At 38.6% G+C, this 19,337-nt stretch overlaps 1 protein-coding gene across 1 annotated transcript; it reads right to left on the bottom strand.

Moving 5' to 3' along the window:
- Positions 1 to 2,925: 2,925 nt before the first annotated feature.
- Positions 2,926 to 12,507, bottom strand: LOC102038211 (nephrocan-like). Its single transcript, XM_031066703.1, has 3 exons — positions 12,325 to 12,507; positions 6,526 to 7,427; positions 2,926 to 3,373 (listed from the first exon to the last, which is right to left on the bottom strand). Exons 1-3 carry the CDS (start codon positions 12,505 to 12,507, stop codon positions 2,926 to 2,928), a joined length of 1,533 nt encoding a protein of 510 aa, XP_030922563.1.
- Positions 12,508 to 19,337: the final 6,830 nt, after the last annotated feature.

Below are 19,337 nucleotides of genomic sequence, written 5' to 3'. Positions count from 1 at the left end.
GCGCCCCCTGGTGGCCGCTGCTGGCGATGGCCCTGCCGTGCCGGGGGCGGGAAGGAAGGCGCCGGGGCGGGCTCTGCCCCCAGCCGGGCTCTGCCAAACCTCCTCGCTGCTTCACGAACCCATCTGCAGAGCCTCTCTCTGCCCTTCCTGGCGCCCGCAGCGCCTCGTTCACGCTGGTGTGTGAAGCAGAGGTGGAGGGAGGAAGAGTCTCCCTCCACAGAAGCAGCCGGACCTCGGGGGTGTCTTTGCTGTCAGGGGTGTCTTTACTGAAACGCAGGTTTCACCCTCAGAGAGCGCTGCGAATGCTCGCGGGGGGTTCCGCGGAACGGGCTCGGGGGCCGGGGTCAGCGGCCTCGGGCTGCGCACCCCGATTCGCGTCCTCCACAAAAGCCGCGGCTCCCAGGCTTTCGCTGCCTTGGCTTGTAAGGGCCCACGGGCCCGAAGGTGGAAACACCGCTGCAGGTGAAAGATGAAGTGAGAGCTAGTGCCAGCCCGATGCTGTCAGACAGATCGGTGGGCAGAGACGGCACGGGGATATTTAAAGCACTCTGTTAAAAGAATCCGTCAGTATAAAACTGAATGAAGAATTTTGTATCGCAAAATTTTTTCTCGTACTCAGAAAATAGCTATTTTCCTGGCTTCTAATACAGACCAGCATTAGCCAGCAAAAATAACAGTTAAACTGCAAGGAAGGCTTATGCTGTTTCATAAATATCTAAGTCTTTAGGTACCAAAAATTTGGGTGAATGGCCATAGAACCACAAAGGCATTAAGGCTGGAAAAGACCTGCAAGACCAATTCCCACTGTTAACCCAGTACTGCCAAGTCCTCTGTTTAACCATGTTCTTAAGTGCCACTTCCACATCTTGAACACATCCAGGGTGGTGATTCCACCACTTCCCTGGGAAGTCTATGCCAATACTTGACAAGGCTTTCCATTAAAAGATTTCTCATAATCAATTTAAACCTCCCTGGTGCAGCTTGAGGCCATCTCCTCTGGTCCTTTCACTTGTCTCCTGAGACTCACCCCAGTCTTGCTACTTTCTCCTTTCAGGGAGTTGTGAGAGTGACCAGGTCTCCCTGGAGCCTCCTGCAGGCTCGAAAACCACAGCTGTTCCTCACAGGACTCGGCCTCTAGGCCCTTCACCAACTCCATTTCCCTCCTCTGGACAGGCACTAGCACATCCATGTCTTTCTTGTAGCGAGGGGCCCAAAACTGAACACAGCATTCATTCAAGGTGTGGCCTCACCAGTGCAAAGGGACACTGACTGCCCGGGTCCTGCTGGCCACTATTGCTGACACAGACCAGATGCCATCAGCCTTCTTGGCCACCTGGGCACACACTGGCTCCTACCCAGCCAGCTGTTAACCAGCACCCCCAAGTCCTTTCCTGCAGGGCAGATTTCCAGCCCCTCTGCCCCAGCCTGTAGTGCTGCAGGGGGGTGTTGTCACCCTGTTGTGACCTAAGGGCAGGGCATGCCACTTGGCCTTGTTCTGTCTCACATGGTTGGCCTTAGCCCATTGATACAACCTGTGCAGATCCCTCTGCAGAGTCTGATGATAAGGGAACATAAAGAAAAATGAGCTCCATTCCCTCTATTCCAATGGCATAGTTTGATGTGTTGGGGGACCTAAGAAACGCACGTGTCAATCACATTTGCACAAGAGACATAACCAAATAACTGCTCTCTGACACCTGACAAATCAGCCTCTGTAGAGGTGAGGGATTACTCAGTTACTGAATGCCAATGGCAGATAAAAAATAATAGAAACTGTTTGCTTTGAAAAGTAATTTGCTGATGTAATTACTCATCAGTTATCACCTGAGATCACGAACTAACAAGTGATTGTTTGTAAGTCATTGCTTTTAGTGGTCTCACTAATCCAGTTTTGTTTAGTTTTTAAGCACTTTGGGAACTGCTTGATAAAATTTGTACATGTATCAGAGTTAATGCATTAATTATATAGCATTTAGAAATTTTTTGTGTGTATGTGCATAAAAGTCTGGGAAGTTCTGACTAGTAAAGGGGGACACTTGCAGTGTGTACTTGCACATTAAGTATACCTAACCTAAAAGTATACACATGGTATCTTGAGCTATATTGTAGTTAATTAGCTATTCAGATACCAAAATAAACTCTTACAAAAGTTTCGCCTCACCTCATCTTATCCTAATATTTGCTAGGATCTATTTCCTGAGAATCTCACTTATTTTGTTTACAACAACAGAATCAGGTCAACTTGACCAGAGTGTTTTCATTCCTCACTATTAATTAATTTCAGAACTACTATTAAATCTCATTAACCAGGACACTGATTCTTCTGTTTATTTCACTTGCTCTGATGAAGATAAGCCTTCTGTGTTTTGCCTGCAGCTCAGATAATTTAGTCTAATGTCATTTAAAATAGTCTAAAATAAACAAAAAAGGGAAATATTTCAGGAAAACTGAAATCAATTTCTCAAAAGCAAGAATTTCTGAACAATCTCAAAAAATTACATCAGTGTAACTCTCCATGTCCACCTGCAGACTTGTGAATTTAAATGTGTTGAATGCCAGACTCCTCGTAATAGTGTCTTGTGGTATTGCAGAATTTTATTGTGGGGGTTTTATGCAACTATAAGAAATGTTCTACTATAAAAAAGTTCATACAGAGTTACAAACTGCTTTTCTAAGAGATAGTAATTGTATTCTTGGTTCCCTCAAACTACATAGTACTAATGGTATAGAAAAACAAATTTCTTTTTTTACAATATTTTGTTCACAAGGACAGCCTTACTGTAGCCCTTCTGTCACTGGTTATTATTTCTTGTAGTACAAATAGAGCAGGAAAAGCTAATGACAGATGAGAAGACTGCTTGTCAGGAGAGACACTGGTGGCAGTGGGCAGCTCTAGACAACTTTAAGGTTCACTAAAGTGTGACATTAATCTAATTCATAATCATAGTAATCATCATCTGTGTTCACTCCAACGCTGGAAGCCTCATTGGGTTTCATTTTCTTTCTGTCCTCTTTGCCTCTTTCCGTGGAAGATGGATTGTCTTCACACTGCTGCAGAATCTTTTTGGAAGACATCCAGCTTTCTCCTCGGCTTTGTGCCGGCGCTGCGCACTGCCCTCCCCGCACATCCGTCCCTTTGGCCACCAGCGCTCTCCTGGTTCTGAGAAGGTCACAGGTGCAGTTCCAAGGGTTCCCATCTAAATACAGGTGACGAAGACGAGGTAAATACTCCAAGACTTTGCGATCCAGGAGAGATATCTTGTTATTACGTAAATTTAAAACCTGAAGCTGTTTCAAGTCCTTCAGCTCTTGTTCTCCAACATCCTCTATGTCATTTCCTTTTAGATCCAATCTAGCAAGGGTGTCTGGAAGTCTGAGCAAAAAATAAAACGATAGAAAGATGTTATGTTCATCATACAGTTTCTAGTAAGTGGTATTTGGTGGTGGGTATTTGCCCAGGCACATCTGATGTACTAAAATAAAGCTATCACTAAAAACATGCAATCTTCTGCAAAAACAGATGGTCATATTGGGTTTGGGTTTGTTTGTTTGTTTTTTGTTTTTACGTTATAGGTGTACTGTGTGTACACCATTGAAATGTTTTCCCAAATTACTGCAGTTCTGACCTGTACTGACTGTTCATCCAGCTGAACCGAACAGCCATCTCGTGCTGTATTATCAGAGAAAGATAAATCAGCAAAGAAAATCAGCTGTTTAATTTAAATTGTCAAGTTTAAAAATGCTTTTTGTACTCTTCAATGCCAATGACCAAAGCATAGCACCATGAAAGATCAACAAAAGTTTAGACAAATGTGGCAGCACTGCTCCTTCAGCTGCTTTTATACATGACTTATTTAAAAACATTTCTTAGTTTGTAAAGAATTATATTTTTTCCATTTGTTCTCCTGCTCCCATAAGACTCAAAGATTAATCATCACAGCAGTAATCCATCTGATGATAAACTGTTAAGAAATCAGCAACAGGAAAAATGTAAATGCTTCTAAAATAGTACTTTCAAGAATTGGAACTGGTTACATTTAGAAGAGAAAAAGCTGATAATCTCTGGATATGATACTGGACAGGTCAGTATAATTCTTATTTTCATATATATTACAAATTTATATGAAAATACCTTAATTTCAAAAGTCTTTCTCATTTATGATCTTTTCATTTCCCTCTGATATAGTTAGTGACAAGTGCTTAACAGAAAGCATAGGCATGGAATATCTTTAATAAAATTAATTTGAAAGTAACTTTAAAAACACCGTACTATGGTAGTATGCAAGGTGATTAAATTAAGTCAAGGTTACAGATTTTAAGGAAACCTGACTGAACCTCCCAGGGAAATGATAATCACATTACCAAGATCTATTTAGAATAGAACAGCAGTATACTACAAGTGGTAAACTTATGGGTGACCCTCACTGTTTTGTGTGAAGCTGAGTTTGAACCTCTTAAGCTGAAAGATGGTTTCCAGATTTGTGAAAACCTGACAAGTTCAATGTTACTATTTCAAGAGTAGGGCAGTTCTGTATTGTGCTGTTTTTCCTGGGGACACGAGAATTTCACATATTGATATGGTGATTCACGTCACAAAATCTGACCTTACCAAATGCTTGTGACTGCGGTAAATCAGTTTTGAAACTTAACTGCAGACAATTGCCCAACATGACACTGTAATCTCAGAAGGGTACTCTGGGGTAAAACCCCAGTGTCACTGATGTCATAGGCAGTGGGAAATCACCCAAGAGGTTTATCTAGACTGATTAGAGTCCAAAGCCTGACCAGTAAGTCCTTAAACCTGTGAAGTATTATTGTACTAATGTTAGACTTAAACTTTATGGCTATATTGTTTGACTTCAGGCTGTGTTGGTCTAGAGAAAATAATGCCACTGAGTACATGACTGAGTGCCCTGCAGCTGGAAGAGGAGCTGTGCTCACTTGGGAGCTGACCATGGCAGCCACACTGTGCTACTGCCACTCGAAGGAATATCATCAGATTCTTCCTTGTGTTTTCACCACACCCTGTAGGATTTTATGAAGTACAGGTCTTCTCTAAAAGTCCTGAAAATACTTGGACTTGTGGATTATTTTCTTTTCAGAAAAGAAGGAAAAGGAGCTTTCTTTCTCCTCATTTCTGCCGAAAACCTGCTAGACCTATTCACTTCAGCACATCAGTCATATCTTTTAACCTTTTACACCTGACAGAATTCTCAGATAGAAGTCAAAAGTAATAATTTCTTTTTCTGTATATCCATGCATACCTGGTCATCACCAGACAATTAAATTAAGTACAAAGGTTTTATTTCTTGTCATTTTTTTCACCTCTTTTATGTTTACAGCCCTCCCTGAAAGTCTGTATTTACTGTTGGAATGAAAGATCTCCAATATCTCCTTAAAAGTTGTAGTGTTTAAAGGCTAGTAGAGAACTCCTTGCTATTAATTCTCTTGACTACGAAGGTTGTAAAATAAGATGGATTAGACAATACCAAAGTAAGTACAAAGCATTAAACATTCCTGTCAAGCTAGACTGAAATCAAATATTTATATACCACTAAATCAGTTTCTGATTATAAAGCTGTTGCCAAATAGATTCAAATGCTAAAGGACATGATACTAAATTAATTGAAATTTTACTGCGTTATTTATTTAGGCTAGTTAAACCTGTCTACAAGCCATAAAAATAAAGTTTAACAGTCCAGTTTTGTTAAAGAAGTTGATGTTAATGGAATTACTTCACTATTTTTGTGCCATCTTATTGCACAGCCTTTTGTAATAATAAAATTGCCACTTTATATCAGAACAGCCTCCATTTGGCTTAATATGCCATCTCTGATAATGGCCAGTTCCAGCACTCAGATGAATGTAAGAGATCCTCTAAGCAGAGCATTAATGAACACAGTGTGCCCAAGGGATGTTTCTTCTGTGCTCTGTTGACTGGAATTTTTCTTACAGCCTGAAGCTGGAGACTTTATATGCATTCCAAATATCTTGTAATATGTGAATTTAATGAAGCTGGGAATGCCAATATCACTGGAAAAGCACATTCTTTTTGATCAGATTCAGCTCCCAAAATCTTAATATTTTAATAATAATAATCTTGGTGTGGTTTGGTAGAAACATCAGCTTTAAAATTGCTATCTATCCTTTATATCAAATGTTCAATTATTTTTCTTTTGTGCTGGAAGGTAAATTACTTAAATTAGCAGTATAACCTTGGTAGTAAGTTTGTTGTATTCTCCTAGCAGGTTCTTCTTATTGGTGTGCTAATTAAATAAAGTGGTCTCACTAGCAGGGAGAGATGCAAAATGAGCAGATTCATTGGGGGCCACAGATGTAATGAAAGCAGATCTACTCTGAGGCTGCTAACAGGAGTGCTAATTAGTGATGGTTACGGCAATGGTTTTATGGTATGGACAGACTTCAACCTTGGCTGGGTCTGAATACCAATTTTGGGCTCTCATTCTCATAATGCAAGGAAGGAGAGGTGACACCTTGGGACCAGCTGTCCTGAGATTCACTTGCCTCAGTGGAATAGAACTGAGGAGATTCTGTTCCAGCGCCAGATTGGAAAGCTGTGCGCACTGCTGGAGAGCTCCCGCCTCGAACGTGCTGACAGCGTTGTTGTCGAGAAACAAATGCTTCAGGTCTTGGAGTCCTTGAAAGTCCTGTGCTGTCACCCTTTGGATCAGGTTATTGCTGCAATCGAGTTTCTGCAGCCTGCCGGGCAGCCTGAGAGGCACAGTGTGGAGCTGGTTCTTAGAGAGCTCCAGTGTTGTTAAGTTAGGAAGAAGCTGGGCACCATCTATTGATGTCAGCTGATTTTCTGACAGGAGGAATTCAGACAGATTTTCTAGGTGTTTCACATCTCGAAGTCTCACCATTTTAAGTTGGTTTTTCTCTAATTTTAGTGACAGCAGGGATTTAGGTAGATCAAGAGGCACTTTTGTCAGAAAGTTACCACTTAAGCTGAGAAAATGTAGACTTTGGAAAGATGCAAAGAAGTTGTTTGGAAACGAATTCAGTTTATTATCGGCCATGCTCAAATACTTCAGCCTAGGAAGCCTAAGTGGTGCAGACACAGATTCCATGTTGTTGCCATCCAGGATCAGACTCTGTAAATTGTAAAGGGAAGAAAATGCACTCGGAGGCAGAGTTGCAATCAAGTTGTTCCGAAGATCGAGCACCCTTAGTTTCATCAAACCTGCAAAATCAGATGCATGCAGAGCATTGATGGAGTTATCGGCAAGTCTTAAAATTTCAAGGCCAGATGGGAGAAAGGTGGGTATTTGCTTTAGCTGATTTTTGCAGAGTTCCAGGGACTTCAAGGTGCTCAGAGCTTTGAAAGTGTTGTTTTCTATCGATTCTGTGCCACTGCATGATAGGACCAGCTCTTCAAGGACTGACATTCTCCTGAAGTCAGTAAACTTAAAGAGAAAAAAAAATTAATATGATAGTACATTTATAGATATCTGCACTGGTTACTCCTTCTGGATGCTTGGACAATTGCTAGTATATGCTGAAAAACAATATATTTAGAATGTGAAACTAAAATAAGTGGTAACAGTAGATGTATTACTATAGGTACCTGTGGTTTGCCAGTATTTATTTACATTTCCAGAATTTTGTGGGTTTAGTCTATGCTGTGTCAGGTTTTGAGCAAACACATACATTTGAAGAAGAAATATTGCTTTTATTTCCTCCTGGTAGATAGCCTATATTAAATGGAAAGCTAACATCACCAGTGGCAGAAATCTTTGCAGAGAGTGGATGGTTGTTAATGTTCATTGTGCTCAATGGTACTTGCTAGAGCACTTTTGACTTCATGATACAGTCATTTCCACAGATCAACAGTGCTGTCACTGCACCATGTATTCCCCAGAGGGAGTATCCACGAATATCTTTACCTCTCGCTACTCTTTTGGGGGAAGACTAAAATTCAACACTTTTCTCTCCCTCACTACCTTCTTCTTTTAAAATAAAAACCTCACATATTAATATGATCAAACCAAAAGTGTCAGATCAGCCTGGCCTGAAAAATCACCTCTGTGGAACAGAGTGTTTTCACAGAAAATTATTTTTATTAGTTGGTAATAAACAGATACTTTGCAGTGGTAAATGGGATTTAGATGTTGACTATAACTATAATATCAAGAGGCACACAATTATTTCATTCTTTTTCTGCTCTGTTGGAAAGCTTGCCATCTTGTGTCTCAAGTTAAGCAGCAAATTGAAGTGAATCTGGCAGTGCTCTCTAAGCTGAGATAGGAGAAGTATGCAATGAGGGTGAGCCAGGGAGTTCTCCGAGCACACCAGTTGCTAAAACATTGGTTTTCTGAAATTACCAAATATGTTTCCCATTGACCTCAGTGACTGAGTCTTAAAAAATCATTTATATGGGAATCCCCGTCAAAAAGCAACATGAGCAGGTGCTCTGCATAGGAGTGGTGGGAAGGATTGTCCTCATCTGTTTTCCCTTCCCATGTCCAAAGACATCTCACTACAGATCTCAGGCATACCACACCTGTTAGAGAGGCTAAAGTAACAGTGTGTTCTTCTTGCCATTTCCCCCAGGGCTTGGTAGCTCCCAGCACATTTTACTCTCAGTGGGGAAAGCTATATAGCCTGTTCTACAGCACAACCCCTCATCCCAGTCAGGAATCTCCATGGAGGGCAGTACAAGTCCTTTTGCAGTACAGGTGCTGGGTAGTCATCTTGTTCCATAGTCCTGGTTGGATACATTTGACTATCATACTTGTGTAAGGGAAATCAGCTCATAAAGGTGACTGCTAAAAGATGTCTTACAGTTTCATTTGTCCAACTCTTGCATATTTTTGGGCTGTATCTCTTTATCTCAGCTACAAACTCTGCATTTTAACTTCTGTTAAAAATAAAGTCTGCACAGCTGGGAAGGACAAGTCAGATTTCATTTTGCTGTGGTATCCTTAGTATCTTTCAGATTCACTTTATTCTGTCTTGCAAAACAATTTCTGAATTGCAAATTTTGATGCAATTACTGAGAAAGTATAAATATGGAGCCTCTATTGAAGCAGGTTTCTCTATCAATTATATTTAAATTCAATGAGGGAATGTACATCCATTAAAAACCTTATCTTTTCAACAGTAAACAACAAAGTTATCCAAATTATATAATTTTATTTTTCTATAATACAGTGTTTTGTGTATATATAGGTCTATAGCAATATCAGAACTGCTGATGTCCAGTTTTGGTCATGATTAGGAAGGTGATCTTGTACATAGGAATGAGCTGCATTGGTCAAGAGCACAAAAACATAATCACATGTAATTATAAAACCATCTTATGGAAATTGAAACAATTATGAACCTTCACAATTCAACACATTTTCTCCTAGAAAATACAAAAGCAATGTTTTCTGCTTTTCCTCAGCTGATTTCTGTATGTCTCTGAGAGGCTTAATTTTCATCTTATTAAGTGACAGAGAGCTACATGAAGGTTAATGTTCAGACATTAGCTCCGTAATGATGTTAGGCTTCTTAATGTGGATTATTATAATTTCTATTTTCCACCTATTTGGTATGCATTGCTAAGCTTTGTGACCATGCTGTTTTGAGACTTAAATATTTATCCATGCTCTTATAAACCACCCAGTCTTTCTAATACAAATCAAAACATATTTGAAAGCCCACCAGATCTTTTTTTTTGCTAGGAAGCAGTGTTTTATTCTCTAACTGGATTGCCTGTAAAATGACACTATTATAGCTTTATATTTTAAAACATTGATCTCCTGAAAGTGGATCTAATGTGCTGTTATTTAATACAAACATTTTAAGGAATTTGATGTTTTAATAATTTTTTTTTTGCTTTTGAGTTGCTGTGACCTGGGATATGTTATAAGCAGTTTTTTTAAAAACAGTTTCCTATTCTCTAAGCAAGGTAGATAATTTTCTTTTAGCAGATAAAACCCCACTTATTAATATGTTAAGATATAAACAAAATTTTAAATTAAGAGTAAAAAGGTTATACTTGATCTTCAAGTAAAGGAGGGAGCAGAAAATATTGAAAAAAGATGCTAAAATTAATCTGGTTTTGATATTATTAAGTCTTTTTATAAGAAACCCCAGGTTGTAAAATTACCAAAAGAAAAAGTGCCAGCCACTGTTTTTAACACTGATCAGCCCTATCAGAACAAATACAAAATTGACTGGGGTAAAAAAAAAAACAAAACCAAATCTACTATTTTTCTTGGGTTTTTTAACATAATGGATTTAGTATACAAATATATATTATTTTTTACAAGACTATTTCTTCACAATTTTAATAATAATCAATGCAAATTAAGGTGCAGAAGTAATTGAAACAATATTTTTTTATTCTTCTGAGGCAGCTAATTGCCAAACCATAATATTTGTGAATGCTTAGATATAAAAGTCTCTTGGAGGTCAGCTGTGGGAACTCTGGGCTTCCATTCAACTTCTTTAAGAAAGAATGTTATTTCCTCAATTAGTAGGTAAATAAATGAATTTTTAAAACCAAACAAATAAAAACACCCAAATCAAACCAGCCAAATGAAAAAAAATCCTACACCAAAACCCTAAAATCCTATAGAGTTATTTCAGTGCTGGCAGACATGTAGTTTACAAGCAGAAATGTCTCCCTAAGCACTATAATTTGTGCCAGTGGAATTGCTCAGCTGTGTAAAATTAAGCATAGGTATTTATGATGTCAAAACCTCAGAAGTATAATTTGTTGCGTGGGAAAAAAAAGAAAAAAATACATCCAAAGACCCAGTATAATCTCAAGGAAACAGCCCACATAACTACAAGGATGTAGTGTGAAAGGACTTCTTTCCTTTCAGTGCAGACAGGTCAGTAGCAGCAGTAAGGCAGACTCACAGCCAGTGGAATTAATGTATAAAGTGAAAAACTCTCTTCTTAGATGGTTTCACACACCATTTGTTTTGATTGGCCATAAAACATTTATCTCACCACTTCATTCACTTATATCCAACGTTTAAATGCTTTATGACACTTGTCTTTTGCTCTAGTCAGAGCCTAAGGCCACTTCACTTGTAACTGAGGAGTTGCTGACAGGTATGGACAACTAGCCTAAGAAACAGAAAATGGCTCATCTCACTTATCTTGGAAAGAAAATAATGGGGAGGACGAGGGAAGAGTTTGGACAGAAAATGTATTTCCTAATACAGAATTCATTTCACAAACCTTTTGTTTACCCCGAGTATAGCTAAATCACACCAATGTTTGACTCTTGTGGGTGTGTGAGATAAAACAAAAAAACCCAGAGATATTAGTAGCAGCTAAAAGAGTAAACTTTCCTAGAGGAAAACGGTACAATCACTATTTCTCAGTGGGCAGCAGGCATTCTAGATGCTGCTCTAAGCTGCCTTCCAGCCTATTTCATTTAGTCCTGAGGGCAAAATCAAAGATGCATTTCAGAGCAGTTAAACTTTTGTAAGAGAAAATGTATCTCATTTGAATTGCACATTTCTTATTATTTGTATTAAATTGATGCACAGCAAGCATATGTAATACAGGTGGTTATATTTCCCTTGTGTCTATCTATACAAGGTGAATTTATTAAATAAAGATATTTATTCCAGGGTAGGAAACAAAGAAGCACCATTCCAGAGTGCAGTGCAAGATGAGCATAAGCTGATGCCTTTAATAAAGTGAACCAGTGGTGCCTCAAGAAACTTTTTCAATAGCACAAATAGCTGGCAGCTTTGGTTAGAGGCTGCTCTCATTTATGTGGGTTATTAGAGAGGCCCTGACCTTGCTTTTAGAAACATCTCATGCTGTGCCTTAGACTCAAACCTGCTTCCTCTGCCATTTCTAATAGCAGTTGTACCTGACACTTGCAGCTCGAGACGGGAAAAGAGAGCTTCAATTTCATTCATTAGGAAAATTATTCTAATAACATAAACTCTTTCATTTTACTGTGAAAAAGTATTATATTGTATCAAAATTAGAAAAAGCTTTTAACAGGTTAAAAAATTACTCTGAAAGTCAATGGTTATTTGACAATATATAAAGCAAGTCAACCTTTGGCTGCTAGTTGTAAAATACTATTTTTTTGAGTTTCATACAAAATATAATTTTGACAGTGTGAACTAGTGCTTGGAGCTGCAGGAACATGAAAACACTACAGGAATATATTTACATATCTTTAAACACTAAGTAAAAATAAAACCAGATCTGGCAGCACTTCGTCAGTTTTTAGAACATGGAATAAGATTCTCTCCTCACTAGATGCCACCACCATCTGGGAAGTCCAACTTTCAGTTACAGTGCACTATAAAAAGTATTTTTTCTGGGTTTTCTTACCTGGAGTTGCTTAATTTTGCTGTGGCTGATGTAGAGTCTCCTGGTGTTAAAAGGAATTTCTCTGGGGATCTCTGTAGCCCTGTAGCATTGCACTGACTGGGCAGGGTCACAGCTGCATCTTCTTGGGCAAGTGGTACTTAGAGCACTGTGAAAAAAGACAACTAAAAGGCAAGATAAATACATCTTCCAAAACAGGAACTCTGGAATTGCCTCAGCAATATACAGTTTGAATTAAGCACCAAAGCCCTTTTATACCATGAAATCTGATAAAAGGATATTATGACTGTGTATTTTATCCCAGTGAAAAAACAGCAAAAACAATACTGTAATTTGCCTGGGTTAAAATGTTGGCAGGCATTACAAAGAGTGAGAAACTTAAACAGTGATAAGGTACCTTTACATTTGTAGGTATGTGAAATTAGTGTTATTTATTACCTGACAGCTAATCTGCAAACATCCATATTATCTTCGGTTTTCTAGTTTTGTTAAATGTGACACCACAGAATTAGTGGAGAAAAGATAAAGAGCTGTTTTATAGTGGGGCTGTAAAACCTTTGTATCTTCTGTGACCCAGTATTAGAAACAGTAAAAACACAGCTACAGCCAACACTGAAGCTTTTTTTTGCTCTTCCTCTTGCATTATTCAGATCACCACCCAAAACCTCAAAACTCAGGCTGCTACTACTTTAAATCTAAAACATTCTGTTAGTTTTCTTAATATCTCTGGTACAGCTGTGTGCTGCTGACTGGACAAAAAAATCACCTCTTCTTAAGTAATTCCCATAAATCAAAAGTTAATTATTCTTGTATTTGAAAATTATAAATGGGAAATGTTTGAAAGCATTTAGTATAAATCAAGTGGTAGATAATCAGTAAGACCTATTTACTCCATGACAGATGGAGAACAGAAAGATTTCCCCTAGAGTTTTCTCTGTGCTTATTAGTGCTTCTCTGACATATCTGCAAGCTGTGCCAGCTGGAGATGTAAAGTTTTGAAGGGTTTGGTTGTGATCATTTTCCTTTGCACTCAAGCAGTTTATAACCAGTGTGCTTCTGAAACCTTTGTATCTTATCACACTGATCTGCTTTGCACTGTTACCTGCTTGCCTCCATCCTCTCCATCATATCTTGAGAAGCAGGTAATCCTATTCCTTAAATGCAGACTAGGCTAGTTATTTTTCCAAGCAGAAGATAATGTCAAGTTGATTTGACAAATGGATAACAGTCCTTGATAGGAATGCCTTTTGGATGCAGCTGGGCTTACACTGGACAATTGCCATATTCCTTCCTGAAGATCCTTCTGTCTCCTTAATCCTCTATACTGTGAGTGCAGAACTGCAAGCTAGCATCTGCTAAACCAAGCAATGAGAGCAGAAACCTTTTCCAAAAGCAGCCTGTGAAATTGGCATGTTTAACAAGCTATGCAGAAAAATACTGCCTGACTTATGCCATAGTGATCACTTGAGCAAAAATGAGCGAGTGGGCAGCTTTAGCAGCTGTGCATTAAAAGAAGTGTTTTAATCTATCTCAGTCTAGCGTTTGATACTTGGCTTGTGGCTTTGACTTTCTTTTTTCCCCTACAAGAGTCAAAGTATTCAGACAAAAGTGTAAATCCTTTCTGCATACTGGCAGCTACTTGTGGCATATTTCTTTGACTCCATCTTTCCACTGATTTGGGTTTACATTCTGTTGCAACTAAGACAGTAATGCTCAACATCCTATGTAGGAATTTCTCTTGCTTAAAAATGTCATCAAAACCAGCTGCTTTCTGCTCCTAGAGGGTCAAAAGAAAGAAAGATCCAACCCTATGGCTTGGTTTTGAGACCTCTAGAGTACTGCAGTCAGTCTGCAAATCCCTGTAAGAGTCATAGATTGCATCCTTCCCTATTTTGTAAATTTTAGGTCAGTCAGCTGCTGTCAGAATTCCCAGCAGTGGTTACAAGGTAATTGCACCACAGTAAGGTGGAATATTCTTGGTGCTTGGCATTTTTGTGTAATGTCTCTATCCTTGGTCTTTTCAAACTAATGAAAGGAAATGTTCTTGGTTTAATAGTTCATTTCCATTATATTTACAACAATTATTTAATCAAGAATGATGTTATATATCCATTAATTTCTCATATATGTCTGCTTTTGGCAGCTAGGTAATTTAAAGCAATAGCTATAAAAGATGATGTCCTATTAAACCTATTCTGTACAAATTTTCACACCAGAGCTGATGACTTTGCTTTTGCATAAAATTATGACCTGCAGGCATTTATTGACTTTAGGAGACCTGATGGCAGCAGAACAGACAAAGAGTCCCAGAACTGTATGAGCATAAGCTTAGCAGGAAGTTGTGGGCTATGCAATAATTAAAAAACAAAAAAACAAAACCCAAAACAAAATCAAACCAAACAAACACCCCCCTCCCAAAAGAAATTGATCTATAAACATTTCAGAATCTCTGAACTGGATGTAGCACTGCTGGCCCATGAGTTGCACAACCTCACAGCATACTATTTGGAAGATGAATCACTGTGGCCATTTCCTGCCAGCAGTTTTTATGCCAGCTCTCCCCAGCTTTTGCAGGGCTAAAGGCATTGATGTAGCACTCCATCACTTCTGCGCCAGAAGGAATGAGCAATAGCACCCGAACCTGCCCCTGTGAGAAGTCCCAGGGACATCCTACACTGTGTATGTTTTAACCAAAGGTAAACACTTCAGATCAAAACCTGCAAAATCCCAAGTCTGTGTCAGACATTGTCTTGTTGGTAGCTAATAAGACACCGATTAAATATATTGGACAAATCTGGATAAAGCATGTTTTGTTAGAAATTAGATCTTTCAGGATTGCTGCTTTCAAATCTGAAGTAGGGCTCATAAAGGACTGTAAAGTTTGGTGGGCTTTTTCCAAATATATCAGTTAGCCAAAGAAAAATATGCTATTTTTCTACAAACCTTTCCTCAGCCAATACTTCAGCAGTAGTAGTGTATGGGCCTTTTCTTTCTTCACCAAAGTCACAGGTTTGACAAAAGCACACATATTCAGGTCAAGACATAACTTTTTAACCTAAGATTTAGAAAATGACATAAAAGTAAGATGACATTAAAATGGGAAGAATGAAGCTGCAAAACTCTTGTTATGGCGTGTTTAGAAATGTCTGAAGAAAGCCCATAAACCTGCAGGCAGATCCCTTGTAATGTACCTGATGGCACAGACCATGCAAAGGAAGATGCTGTCTTATCACAAAAGACATGGAGAAGCTGAGCTCTTGCAGTTGGGGTGTCCCTTGCCTATGGAAAGGAAAAACTGTTGCGAAAGTCCAGCTCAGGGCTTGCACAGAGCACAGACAGGAGCTTGATCCCTGAGGGATGTCAGAGGCAGAAGCAGTTTGGCAAGTAGGAACTGCTAAGTGATGGTGTATGCTCTAAAGAATCCTTGGCATATTTAGGTGCAGTATGCTATCAAGTGCCTGCCACTGAGTACATGTGAATTTATAATTATTTTTTGCTGTAGTTTTTAAATTTGGATTTGGACCAGTTTTTCATAGGGACAGCAAATGGCATTTGTCTGCTGCAAAGGTTTCTCTTTAGAGTGGATCAGGCTGCTAAGGGAAACAATCATAACATTGTTTTTCAAAATGTTATGAGTCTCTTAATCATCTGTTGAAATGTCTTGAAATGCTTTACAGAAATGTTTCCTAAACAAAGAGCCTCAGAGGGTTACACTGAATCAATAATGTCAGCAAATGGATTCTAGGCCAATTTGTAAGACCTAATTAATATACAGGTTATAAATTTATAAAAAATTATTTTGTGTTTTAATCCTACAAAGCAGAGTTGCACAAAAACAATCAGAGACCTGTCTTGAAAAAAAAAAGTATCTCAATTTTCTTAAGCCAAGAATTTTGTGGAACTATTTTTATCCATTTTCCTAGTATGTGGAGAAGGTGTGTTCTAACTCCAGGCAAGGTCATCTTCATACACTGGAAACAGCTGCTGGGTGAGTTAAAGCAGATTTTTCTTCCACACAAAAAGGTAGGTTTCCTTTTCTTCCCCCATGCTGGAAATATAGAGGAGATGCAAGTGATAACCCCTTAGGAATTTCTCGCATTTCGCTTGTCCAGGGCACATTTGCATTCCAGAGGAACTAGCACAGTGAAACAGATTGAAAGGAATGAAATTTTGTTAAATGGAAGTTCACATATTGAGGAGTTTTTACTCATTGCCAGTTTTATGAGTACTAAGGGATTCTAGCCCAGATCAGATGCATCTGGGGCAGGCACCCCGCAAAAAAGAACCCACCTGGGGGAGGTCAATTTATATAATTTCATACACATATGCCACTAATGACATGTAACTGCCCTTCAAAGTATTGTAGGCAATGGCATCCACTTGATGGAGGAATGTTTTTCATTGATTGAGCCACAGAGAGCTCTGCCCATGAAACAAGAGATTAGGGTATGGTATAATGACCGTTTCCTATTAATGACATTACAAGTAATTTCCAAAAAGGAATGAAGAGGAGGGAAGTAAAGAGAGTAGATTCTAGGGTAGCCTAGAATTAAACACAGAGGTCTTTTGTATATGAACAGTTATATAAAATCTGTAATTAATGTATGTGAGACTGTGTCTTGTGCAGTACCACCTAAATGTAAAGTAGCAGAGAAGGATTATCCAGTCAATAAAGGAACTAAAAAGTCAATGGAATTTTGCTAGTCCTGTAGGGAGTAAGTTAGTTCTGGCCCTTCCGTTTCTTCAGCTTTTAAAGCAGCCTGCTCATGACTGAGCATCCAACAGAATCAGAATGGAGCTTAAACTGTAAAAATCATCTGCTGTTTAAACTACAAGGCACAGGATTCTGAAACAGCAGTTTTTAAATTAAATGAAGAATGTGCATAGAAAGAGGGTTTCATTCTTCATGCTGTAAAGCTGAATATTTTTGGCATGTCTTTCATTCATTTGTTAAAACAAAACAAAAATTCAGAATGAAAATAACTAAGCATAAGTGTATACATAGAAAGAAGCATGAGACTAAGATCACAATATAAGATCACTCTAAAAAAGAAAAGCTGGTCTGAAAAGTGACATGTGAGACCAATAGGGAGTGGGTATTCAGAATAGTCATCAGTACACTGTTGCACCCATGGACTGTAAAATGCAGCCAACTATGAACTAGCTAGGCCTGCAGGGCAGGAATCATCTAAAATATAAACCCCAAAATCTCTGGGGCTTGTCAGCAGAAATTTTCTGTAATGACAACCAAAAATGTATGGCTGTTCAAGTATCAGTACAAATGGACAACTCCCTCCTCTCTTTCAGAAAGGAGTGTGCTTTAGACAGGCACATTCTAATCATCTTCTCTAACTCCTTTTCCTGCTTTACCATCTCTGATTTTCTCCCATCCTTTGATGCTGTTAGCTATTGCCTGTCTTCTCTCAATTTCCTCTTTGGTGCCCCGACCTGTGACTGCACAATCACCCACGCAATGCAACCACGCGAGATGCTTCAGCACAAACCACACAGAAGGTGGCCTTGACATGTGCAGGCGCTGCAGCCTGGCACGCACAGCTGGGCAGCTGCAATTACAGAGGGTGGACTGACCCTCATGTGCAAACACACATGTTTATATTGTAAATTCTTTGTGCGGAGGCTGGGGCTAACCAAAGGTTTGCATTGTATCTCACACAACACTTTCCCAGTCTAGGCATGGACACTAGATAGCAAATCTACAGCATTGGAGATGTTGATCCAAGTAATTTATTTTTATATTTTGATTCAGGTATTACTTTGGATTTTTTTTTGTTGTCTGAAAATATGTCCTCCTCATGCTTAAGGTCTTTTACTCTTAAAGCTCGAAGCAAGTTTTCATATTATTAATTAGGTACTCCAGTAATCAGTTAAAGTATGCAGGTTTTAATTTATGAAGGACCATTTGTACTTAAATGTACTTAATAGCAGTGCAATAAGGAGATCTCACGTTCTCTCTACGTTGTCTAAAATAACTGAAATTATGTACATAAATTATATGTGGAGGAATTAACTGGTGATTAGCTTCACCAGCTCTATCACTCCATAGATAAGGTCAAAGGAGCAGATCAAAAAGCTTTCAGTGAAATCTCTGACATTAAAGGCAGCAAATCCAAATTCTTCTTGACATATAACTTGCTTCAACTCTATGATTGTTAGAAATACTCCTTGTAGAAAGGATTCTTACTACTGGACCAGCTGACTCAGACTACTGCTGTTCTTTAAATGTTCTTCAATTACTTTGCTGATGTTATCAGGGTGTAGTATGCTACAGTTTACTCTAAATTGATTTAATCTAATTGAAGGCCAAAACTACTAACCTTTCTTGGGTTCAATTCCATAATTACTGCACAGCTTCCTTACAGAACAGAACTATGGCTGCTCTAAGGGATTTTGGGAGGCATTTCAAGGGTAACTGGAATTGATCAGAATTTTCTAGGGGACCTGCAAGCATAGTTTTGAGATAACTAAATTATTCATGTGTTTACCCTTAAAAGCAAGTGATACTTGCTTTTACTTTCAACCCCTCTTTTACACAGTATTTCTAGTGAGGAATATAAATAGCTAATGATAGCTACATTTACTGATTTTTTAAAAAAATGTTTCTTTAAGCATTTCTTCTCATTTATCCATAAGCCAGCATGTATTAGACAGATACTATGCTGCAGGTAAGCTTCTAAAAGGATTTTATTTGAGAAGCTAATCTCTGAGTGGAATAACGTTGTTTGAGTGGTGAAATGTAAGGACATGCAAAGCAAAGGTAGCACTGATAAGGGATGAAAGAATTAAAAGTAATGACCACAGAACTCTGATACCCCTGTAGATAAAGACAATTAAAGATAGAGTGGGACTAACCCCTAAGCTAAAGGAAAAGGACACTAAAAACCTAAGAATAAGTGATTCTTTAAAAAGAAGCAGTCATACATAAATTACACGTCAAAGTTTTTGTAGGCAGTATTTGCTATAGATATGTTACATAGTAACTATGGGAAACTTCTGTG

This window comes from Geospiza fortis, unplaced genomic scaffold (genome assembly GCF_000277835.1).
Source record: "Geospiza fortis unplaced genomic scaffold, GeoFor_1.0 scaffold98, whole genome shotgun sequence".
NCBI lineage: Eukaryota > Metazoa > Chordata > Aves > Passeriformes > Thraupidae > Geospiza > Geospiza fortis.
This window is presented reverse-complemented; position numbering and strand designations above follow the sequence as displayed.

Coding starts and splice junctions, on each gene's coding strand:
- LOC102038211 (XM_031066703.1), bottom strand. CDS start 12,507: ATGTATTTATCTTGCCTTTTAGTTGTCTTTTTTCACAGTGCTCTAAGT. Junction 7,428..12,324: donor GCAAAATTAAGCAACTCCAG/GTAAGAAAACCC, acceptor TTTCTCTTTAAG/TTTACTGACTTCAGGAGAAT. Junction 3,374..6,525: donor CTCAGTTCTATTCCACTGAG/GCAAGTGAATCT, acceptor TTTTTTGCTCAG/ACTTCCAGACACCCTTGCTA.